The sequence below is a fragment of the Prorops nasuta genome, unplaced genomic scaffold (assembly GCF_024137725.1).
Source record: "Prorops nasuta isolate Cenicafe-Biocafe unplaced genomic scaffold, Cenicafe_Pnas_1.2 PNAS00002, whole genome shotgun sequence".
NCBI lineage: Eukaryota > Metazoa > Arthropoda > Insecta > Hymenoptera > Bethylidae > Prorops > Prorops nasuta.
In genome coordinates, this window is record NW_027116799.1 from 3,965,645 (window position 1) to 3,975,366 (window position 9,722).

Sequence of the window (9,722 nt, forward strand, 5' to 3'; positions counted from 1 at the left end):
TTTTTTCTCAATAATTTCATCTAATATTCCATATTTTCGATATGCCGTTCGATTCGTTAAAATTTCAAGTAGGTTTATTGAAAATTTCAAGTCAGTCTATATATTTATTAAAAAACACTCAAATATTAAAATGGATATGTGATTTAAAGTGTGAATGGGCGCCAAAATTGGTCAAAGCATTCGATACGCTATCTGCTGGAATTGAAAGCAACTAAATGGTGACAGCTGAACACTCTTGAACACAGTAGCCAACGCAGTCTTTACCTTTAATATCATTTAATCCTTTAGAGTTTCCTTAAAGGTTGTTAAAATACTGCTGGTCCTTATTCTATAACAAAGGGCTTATCAGAGTAATGTGAGTAACTGGGTAGTTTTTACGGGGCTCTATCTGGAATCGACTCAGCATCATCGCTTCAAGTACTTTAATCTACTCTGGCTTAACCTTAACCTCGCATCTGATGCCAGAAGCCAAAGTGAATCACACTAACCAAGAGGCAGATTGACATAAAGCGAAAATTTGTCGATGCTGTTGTTATTACTCTGTGACGATCACTGAAGAATTTAATGAATGTCCGACAGTGATTGCGACTCCGCTAACGAATACACAAATCTGATGGACGGGCATGTAGCTGAATCTCGCATAAGCGAGCTAGGCTTAAACAGTGAGAGACGTAAAAGACGTTCCAAACTTCCCAATGATGAGGTGAGCAAGAAACTACACAGGCAATTTTACATATACTTGTCTCTTAGACACAATTAAGATTTATGCTATTTTTATTTTAGGTAGAAAATAATATTCCCGAGGTAAATATTGAAACACCAGGGACATCAGTCGTCTTGCCCTTGGCAAATGCGCGAAATCAGCGTAATTCAAGGCATGCGGAAGAAGAAGAAGAGCTGAAATATGGTGCAGCCCATGTCATTAAACTATTTGTTCCAGTTTCTCTTTGTATGCTGGTTGTTGTAGCTACCATTAGCTCTATTAATTTCTATACAATCAAAGGCATATACTTGTAAGGCTTTCTTTTTTAGCTGTCTTTTCGTAAAAATTTCATCCGTTACAAAAAATATCTCAATTTCTGATTGCAGGCCGTATACTCCTTTTCATGAGGATAGCAATGTTACTAGTATAAAAGTCTGGCAGGCTGTAGCAAATTCATTGATATTAATGAGTATTATCGCATGTATGACTGTGGTACTTATCATTTTGTATAAGTATCGCTTTTATAAAGTATTGCATGCATGGCTCATAGTGAGCTCTTTAAGTTTACTGTTCTTATTCTCCATATTATATGGCGAGTAAGTATTTCTTATTTATTATACCACAGCTCTTGTAAAGTCAGTACTATTTAAAAAATGTTTTAAATCTTTAAGGCAAATATTAAAGGCATACAATATTCCAATGGACTTGATAACATTTGGTATTGGACTGTGGAATTTTGGAGTGGTTGGAATGATATGTATTCATTGGCAAGGCCCGTTGCATTTGCAGCAGGCATACTTGATAATAATATCAGCTTTGATGGCACTTGTCTTTATAAAATATTTACCAGAATGGACTGCTTGGGTAGTACTGGCTGCCATTAGTATTTGGGGTAAGGAAAACTTTTAATATTTATATTTTCAAATTACTGTTTTATCTTGTATGATGTATTTATATCACAATACTTTTTCAATACTCCTAGATCTGTTTGCTGTTTTAACTCCAAAAGGTCCATTGAGAATACTGGTTGAGATAGCACAGCAGCGCAATGAATCTATATTTCCTGCTTTGATTTATTCATCCACAATTCTCTATGCATTTACATTAAGTTATGCAGGATATGTTCAGGCAGCAACAATGGCCAGCAGTGATGCTGCTGGTGGAGATAGTTCGGCTACTCCGTCGCAAGGTCCAAACGAACGACAAAATAGCAATGCATCTGGTGATACTGAGGAGGGTGGTTTTACATCCGATTGGGTGGAAACGCACAGTTCGTATGAGGAGTCAATTCCACAATTTAATTTTTCTTTCTCTCTTCCTCCCTTTACTTTGTTCAAGTAAAGTCAGGAAAATAGTAAAGCAAAACTTTTCATTTTAATAAAACTTCTAACGGTAGACTTATTACAGCTGATCGTAGTACAAGACGCGCCCGAGAAGTAAATGAAGCTGCTAACTCACTGACAGATAATGAAAGGCAACAAGAACAACCTCCTCATGTACCAGTAATAGAGGAAGAGCGTGGTGTTAAGCTTGGTCTTGGGGACTTCATCTTTTATAGTGTATTGGTAGGAAAAGCATCCAGTTATGGAGACTGGAATACAACTTTAGCCTGCTTCGTCTCCATATTAATAGTTAGTATTTATAAAAATGATTTCTCGTATATAGCTTTATAATTACAAATTTATCAATTATTTCAGGGTCTGTGCTTGACGCTATTACTTTTGGCAATATTTAAAAAAGCTCTACCGGCATTGCCCATTTCAATAACATTTGGCCTAACCTTTTATTGTGTAACGCGCGTGATTGTTGCTCCGTTCGCTGATAGTTTAGCGAGTGAACAAATTTTTATTTGATTTAAGGTATAATCTTTACATCAAGTATACATATACATCTAACTATTAAGCTTCTTTCCGCTCATCTCTGCAAAAGATATTTATTATGTTCTGTAGTGATTGACTGACATAAATTGGAGGCAGAGTAACATAGCGGGAGAAAGGAAAGGAACAAAGATTTTAAACTTCATACAATTTTTCAGTAGCTATAATATTAAATAAAAAGCATTTATTTACGTATGTATTTTTATATTTGCATCTTATTCGATTATCATAAATTAATAAATATTTCTTTTAAGCGTATGTGAAAGTGTTATATCAACAAGATCAGTGCCTCTTTATCGTCACATTATAAAAAGCTGCTACAATTAAGAAATCAGAAACGAAATCGATTCGGGCTTTCGACGGCTTTCAATTACTGTAAGTATTTACAAAAATCCTGATGAATCAGCTTGTTCCAAATTTACTACTCTCAAAATTTCCTCGTCGAAAGAAAGAGTTGAATTCTAGGAGCGATTGCTTGCTGATATTACCTAAATTGCCATTGTACGCATAAAGCGGTTCGCATTGCGATAATTGAGAGCAGATTCGTATAAGTTGCCGAAGATAATCCTCCAACTTTTTTCGACGATGTCGAGCTATTACTTCGGAGCGAGGAAAGACTTGTCGAGGTGGGAAAGGTATTGCAGCAACCTATGTTTAACACGTGATAAATGTGTTAAAAGTATGGAAAGATTTGTAAATCAATTTAAATAAGATGCCATACCTTTCCACCGTATTTTTGACGCATAGATGTATATAATTCACGAAATCTCCTATACCTACGGAGTAAAGTCCAGCTATCGTCTTGCACAACTATTCGGACCTCATATTCGTAATGGCTAGATCCACCAGCTCCACGAATCACGTATCTCGGTATGCTAACTATCATACCAATCACTCGCTCGGTATCTGTATCAGCTGAGATTAAAGAGGGCAGCGATCTTGCAATTGTTAGCGAGTAAGGGCTACCGAGACGATCGTTTTGGTTCTGACTCTGAAAACAAATTTAATTTACAAATCAAAATATTACAGTTTTAGAAACGCGATGGGCAGCGAGTTAAAATTACCGTTAAATAAACAGACGAATATCCATGATTTACTATACCAGTTGGAGATTCAGATTTATTTATATTAATACTAGATTGCACATCCTTTAAAGCACAGTTTTTAATCAATTCTAGTGATCTACTAAAATCATTTCCTTCTTTTTTTTCTCCTTTATCTTTTTCACTTATTTCTTCTTTTTTTTCTTGATCCATCCAAGCGTCCGTAGTAATATCCTTTGAAGGAACGTTGTCACAAAGGAGAAAGGTGTTATCACCATCATCACCGCCACCGTTAAAACAGTTTTTTTCCAAAAGCTCTACTTCTAATTCAATTTGTTGTTTTTGAAGTTCCTGAAGAATAGCTATCTGCTTATTTAAATCATCTTTAGAAGGAATATTATTTTTTAAGCATTCCATAACTAGCATTCGCTGTTGTGCAATTCTTTCGTTCAATTTTTGCATTTCTACATTTATAGGCACTGTATACATAGTTTTATCGTTAATATTATTACCACGACTGCTGTCACCTTTGCTACTACTAATATCATTACTATCAGTACTGTTACTGGTGTTAAAGGTTCTTTGTTTTTCGCTTATGCTCTCTGTTACGCGATCGCCATTCTCTATTGCGTCACTTTTATAAGAGAAAGACGCAGAGGGTAGTAAAAGTTGGGACAATGGTTGAATAGTTGTACTGTCAAGGTTTTCAATAGCTGAAAAGGATGTAATTAAAAGAGGCCGTGGAGAATCTGCCGGCGCAGTGTGAAAGGTTTCAGTTGTATCGATAGAGCTAGGCATATCGACTGAAATAAGATTTAAGTCTGTGGCTATTTGTAATTTCCGACTGCATTCCTTTTGACAAGGTTTTGTTTCGTCATCGCTGTGAAATTCATCAGCTGCGTCATCGTCACCATCGTTTTCCGACGTTGGCAAGGTTCTCTTTAAATTTAACGACAAGCTTTGTTTCCGTTGCAGAATCTGTTCGAGCTCTTGCCTCGTTCTTTTCGCAAGTTCAAATTTTTTCTCTTTAACCCCATGTGCTTCAAGCTAAAATTAATAGACATAATATATTACATATATAACAATGTTCTTAATTCTTTAACTTATTACTTACTTCTAGATTAATTATATGTTTTTGCTTGTTTGCAATTTCCATTAGCTCTTCCTCCATCCTATCCACTTTGGATTGATGCTCATTCAAGGATCTCACTTTATTCTGCAATTCATTTTCCAAAACAGCCAGTTCCCTTTTCTACAGTAAGAGTCCAATTGTTATAATATTATAACGACACAATAATCAATTGTTAGTATTATTTGAGGTCACGTACGTGATGATTCACGAGCTCCCTAATAGCATCCATGTACTTCTCATCGCAAGACGTTTTAGAGCAGATTTCTGACAAGTTACAACTACCTGCGTCATCTGTCTGAAAAAGTAAAAATATTAAAGATGATATAACAAAATTGAGAATGTAATATTAAAAAATGGAAAGAAGGCAACAGTTAAGAAATACGTAATATTACCTTTTTTATATACGTACGTAGGACTTACCTTCTCCCAGATGAGACGGTGTTGATTCGAGCATTCATGACTGCTCGTTAACTCTTGAAATTTACGTTGTTTTGACTGCATTGCTGTGTGCAGAGAGGCGATATCTCTGCACAAATTTTCTACCTGATATCAGAGACATACATACCGATACAGTAATAAAAATTAAATAAAAGAAGCCATAAACTACCCACTCTTTTGAAGATTTGCTTGCATGACACTAGAATAAATATTTGCAACATATAGATATTAATGTAGCATGCGTATAACCCGTTATTTTTGATAGTAGTCTCTTACACTTGATATTTGTTTTGTTTTAACAACCAAAAGTAGCTAGGAAATGGGCATGCACCGTTACTACCTTAATATTACCATTATTACTACTACTACTAAAACTACTACTACTACTATATGACTACTACCATACAAATATTAACATGATACTCGATGAAAACCAAAGCTACTGACTTGAGTCATTTCATCCCGTCGTTCGAGCTCGATAAGCTGACGACGATTTCGCAGTTCTCGTTGTCGAGACTCTAAAGCTGATACAGCATCAGCCCATTCTCTCCACTGCGTCTCCCATTCTCTTTCTAATTCACGTTGAGCGCCTTCTAAAGCTTCTCTACGTGCTGTCCATCTCTCTTCGCGTTCTTCTTGTTCTTTCTACGATTAATAATTACAATTTTAATAATTAACATTGTGTGTGAAAGAAAGAAATAAAAAAGAAAATACCTTAAAGTTTTCTTTTTCTTTAACGAGCACAGCCTTTTGCATTTCCAATTCTTCGAGAGCTTTAAAATCATCACTTGAGTTCAAGAGATTGTCACTAGAAGTGGACGCGTGCAAATCAGAAATACTCCAGCTGAAAAGAGACAGCCTCGAGAGATTAACTACCGTTGATTGCAAATTGCCATTCCCTGTCCCTCCCTCTCTTCGTAATTTGGCAGCTTCTGCTGGATCGTTATAACGAAACATATTGTTCCTTCCTAACAATATGATGCAACCTTGCGATAATCTTGTTGGCTTATCGACTTGAGCAGTATTGATCCAACAATGGGCTGATAATGGATGAAGCGTGACAACTCCATTTTCCAATTGGAATACGCAGTGCTCCGCTTCGACGTCGGTACCGGTCAAAACTATATCCTGCATTTGTAAGCGGAATTTATATAATTGTTGAAAATACGAAGCTGAAAAATCTTGTTATACCTGAGGTAGGGAGGCCTCTTCAGTGCCCACTAAGGTTTTGCCTTCTTTCAGATGATAAAGTGTCACGCCGGTACTCAGCAGATCATCGTCGATTCCTACCAAATGAGGCATTTCTGAATCTAGCACTACTCCAACCCCACTTTTTCTTAGTCCAAGAACTTTTTGCTCCTGAAGAATCTTTTGAGTTTCTCTCCACTTTTCCGTCCACTCCTCGGTGAGAACTTTTTCTTGCTCTTGCTTCTCTTGTATTTGCGCCAGTAGCTTTTGCGATTGCCTCTCTATACTCTACAGTTATATTAAAACATAAGATAAATTATTTGGAGTCCAACCCCATATTTATATATAGAATAAAGTAACTCACTAAATCCTTGCCGATCAAAGATTTCAGCTTTTCGATTTCCTCTCTCAGTTCTCTGATCAACTTCACATTCGGATCCTCGTTGATCGTTGGCTTGTTAATTATATTCTTTGCTCGATTGGCATATCTAAGCGTACTGAGGGTTTCACCATAATTACAATCAGCCGGACTGATGGCAGCAATCATGATAGTTTTTGAATTACCACCTAGTGAATCTTTCAGTAACCATGTAAGTACACTATCTCGATAAGGTATGAAGCAATTTCGTTTCACAGAAATTGCTGCTACTGCATCATTACTACTAAGTTCAGCTAATGCTGATATAACTGAGCCCAATGTTACTAAAGATTTATTTATGTGCGCTCCTTCTTTTAATCGTTGACCAGTTGCTCCGGTTGCGTTGGCACGTTCACTACAACATATTAAATAGTAATAAGTTTTGTTTCTTTTCTATTTTTTTTTTATATTTTTAAAAAACACTTTACCTTCCAGCCAAATCAACCAGATGAACTTTGGAAACCGTCTCCGATGGCATATTATCATCCGAGAAGCCAGCTTGTACAAAAGTTATGGTAAATATTGCATGACTTCTACTGCTCACATCATTCATATTTGTGCTAGCTGTAGTTCTGTGCGTATTGCCTCTTAACATACATTCCTGGAAAAATGAGAAGAAATGTAGGAAACATAAAAATTCACAAAACAGCAATAATAGTAAACAGCCTACTGTATTATTTTTTACAATTCTCACCTGTATATCCGAATAATCATAGACAAGCTGACTGGATAGATCCTCGACGTAAGGACCGCGCTTTGGATGCTCTCTGACTCTCAGCGAGTGGACCTGCGTATCATCAAATCTTAACAAATCTCTCACTCTCTCATTGTGAATCTCCAAAAAGGAAACTTCGGTTCTGTATGACGCTCCACTCTCCTTCCCCGATGCCATTCGAGCGAAAAGACGCTTGCAAATTCTCGGTATTAATCCCTGGCTTTCCTACAATGCAAAATTTTTGCGTTCTTTCATCTCTTGCACACTTGCTCCTATCTCTCCCATAATTACCGGTGTCCCCATCATTGTGAAGGTTTTACCGGATCCAGTTTGCCCATAGGCAAAAACGCAGGCGTTGTAACCCTCGAAGGCACTATCTATCACGTCCGTACCAAGGTCACGGAAAACCTAATTTTGCAAGATTTTTTATATTCATGAATAAAAGTGAAAAATGTTTAGCAAGTGGAAAAATAGAGCTTCAATTTATTTACCTCTTCTTGCGACGCATAACTTTTGTCCTTTGGATCAAAGGACCAGTAAGAATAGTCAAATGTAAAATCTTTGTATTTATCTCTGTCGGCGATATCTCTGCAGCTAGATGGAGCCTGAAAAGCGAGTGTTTTTATGAGCAATTTGGCGAGTAAGAGAAAGGAATGCTGAAAATGCACCTCGATTAAACGCGATGCAAATATAAATAAATAGGAACCTTTGTATTAAAAATCCGTGTCTTTTTTCCTTCCATTTGAATGATCGGCCTGGCATTCAACGCCTGCTCCCTGCAAATTGATTTAAGAATAAAATATAAAGATAAGAAAATCTATAAAGTACAAAAAGACGTCTTACCGGCTGTTAAAGGGCCGAACACGAACGGCGACTTTTACCGATGCCATGTTTGTCAAGAGCGCATGGGTTATCGATCAAGAGTGTAATAAACTAATCGTTGCTGGTTCGCTTCTAAGCGCTCTTCCGTTATTGTATCTTGACCCTTCTTTTCTCTTTCTCTTATCCTTCCGTTCCGCTGTTCTCCCTCCCTCTCATGGATCCCCCCTTCCACCCATGAGTTCTTCCCCCTCTTCGACCACTCTTCTCACTTCTACAGTCTACACTCGTCACTTTCTTTCTTGGCACTTGGCAGCTTGGCTGTCGTTGACAGGTTGACAGCCATCAGCAATAAGCACTGAACTATGAATTATGCATAAAAAGAAATTATAAAGCTATGAGTAGGCCTAGCACGCTATCAATACACAGTATGTTTAGTGACACTCTTCTAAATAACAACTGTAGACAAATGAAATGTCTTTGGAAATCTGGAGCAGGAGAGAGGGAGAGACATCTCCGATTGGTGAGGAAAAAAGAAAAAATTGTACACACAAATTTAGCGCGTGCGTATACACTACTACACACCTACCACAAGTTACGATTACTTAACAATAATAATAATAGCAGTATTAATATACAGTATCAAGTAATATTCCTACAAATGCGCAAAAAGAATTTTATTCTACTTAAATATGGCGGGGAAATTAAATTTTTTCGCATTCTTGATCCCTCCCTCATCTGGCAGCGATGAACGATGACTACTAATAAAAGAAACGTATATTATCATAATTCATTTGAATTGCAATGGCAATAAAAGAGGTGGAGATGGGTTTAAACGAAGAATAATAATGTGGTAAATAAATCAAATTTACATTTTCAGGTTAAAATATTTTTTCTTACGTTTACTAGGCTCACAAGAGGGGTTATGTCAGATGAGAATTTCGTATCAACTGTCAACTGTCAACTTCATCTCCGGTTCCACTTCGAAGCCACTCCAGGCCATCAGCCACCATCGAAACTCCAAAAATTCCCAAAATTCCTACTGTTGTGTGTAACGGTACGGTATAAAGCCAGGTATAACTGTAAATATGATGCGTGAATACTGAATACTCAGAGTGAATTGAATTGTTGAATACTGAAGAGTGGCGCTACTGTCACTCTGACTCACCACCCTTCACTACTACATACCAGTCTACCTTTGTGTATTGCCTACCCCTTACTAGCCACTGGCTGTCCTGGTCCACGACCCCATGACCGACGACGACGACACCAGCGCCCAGTGGCAGACTAGCAGCTAGCTACTAGCCAGCCAGTCGGGTGGTAACTGTCAAGCGTTGAAGACGCTTACTCCACTGCTGGTGCATATGCATGTGCGTGCTGGTGATAGTG

The 9,722-nt window shown here is 37.3% G+C and overlaps 2 protein-coding genes across 3 annotated transcripts; one reads left to right on the forward strand and one right to left on the reverse strand.

Annotated features, from left to right (window-relative positions):
• Positions 1-231: 231 nt before the first annotated feature.
• Psn (presenilin) lies at positions 232-2,772 on the forward strand. Its single transcript, XM_066740419.1, has 8 exons — positions 232-703; positions 784-1,013; positions 1,090-1,299; positions 1,375-1,595; positions 1,686-1,973; positions 2,111-2,334; positions 2,401-2,562; positions 2,653-2,772. Exons 1-7 carry the CDS (start codon positions 569-571, stop codon positions 2,554-2,556), a joined length of 1,464 nt encoding a protein of 487 aa, XP_066596516.1. The 5' UTR covers positions 232-568; the 3' UTR covers positions 2,557-2,562; positions 2,653-2,772.
• On the reverse strand, positions 2,745-9,375 carry Klp98A (kinesin-like protein 98A). Of its 2 annotated transcripts, XM_066740386.1 has the most exons (17): positions 9,234-9,375; positions 8,358-8,696; positions 8,221-8,290; positions 8,006-8,119; positions 7,806-7,922; positions 7,494-7,739; positions 7,228-7,400; positions 6,746-7,154; positions 6,385-6,669; positions 5,908-6,321; positions 5,641-5,838; positions 5,176-5,298; positions 4,952-5,050; positions 4,738-4,875; positions 3,645-4,670; positions 3,302-3,571; positions 2,745-3,228 (listed from the first exon to the last, which is right to left on the reverse strand). In XM_066740386.1, the coding sequence occupies exons 2-17, from the start codon at positions 8,402-8,404 to the stop codon at positions 2,983-2,985; spliced, it is 3,975 nt and encodes a 1,324-aa protein (XP_066596483.1). In that variant the 5' UTR covers positions 8,405-8,696; positions 9,234-9,375; the 3' UTR covers positions 2,745-2,982. The 2 variants fall into 2 exon arrangements, with proteins under 2 accessions (XP_066596483.1, XP_066596484.1); XM_066740387.1 differs by lacking the exon at positions 5,176-5,298.
• Between the last annotated feature and the right edge of the window lie 347 nt (positions 9,376-9,722).

Bases quoted from the DNA above. Each gene is read 5' to 3' on its own strand.
- Psn (XM_066740419.1), top strand. From the start codon at position 569: ATGTCCGACAGTGATTGCGACTCCGCTAACGAATACACAAATCTGATG. The intron at 704-783 runs GTGAGCAAGAAA...TTTTTATTTTAG, and splicing joins CCAAACTTCCCAATGATGAG to GTAGAAAATAATATTCCCGA. The intron at 1,300-1,374 runs GTAAGTATTTCT...TAAATCTTTAAG, and splicing joins TTCTCCATATTATATGGCGA to GCAAATATTAAAGGCATACA.
- Klp98A (XM_066740386.1), bottom strand. From the start codon at position 8,404: ATGGCATCGGTAAAAGTCGCCGTTCGTGTTCGGCCCTTTAACAGCCG. The intron at 5,299-5,640 runs GTCAGTAGCTTT...CTCTGATATCAG, and splicing joins GACGGGATGAAATGACTCAA to GTAGAAAATTTGTGCAGAGA. The intron at 5,051-5,175 runs GTAAGTCCTACG...TTACTTTTTCAG, and splicing joins ACCGTCTCATCTGGGAGAAG to ACAGATGACGCAGGTAGTTG.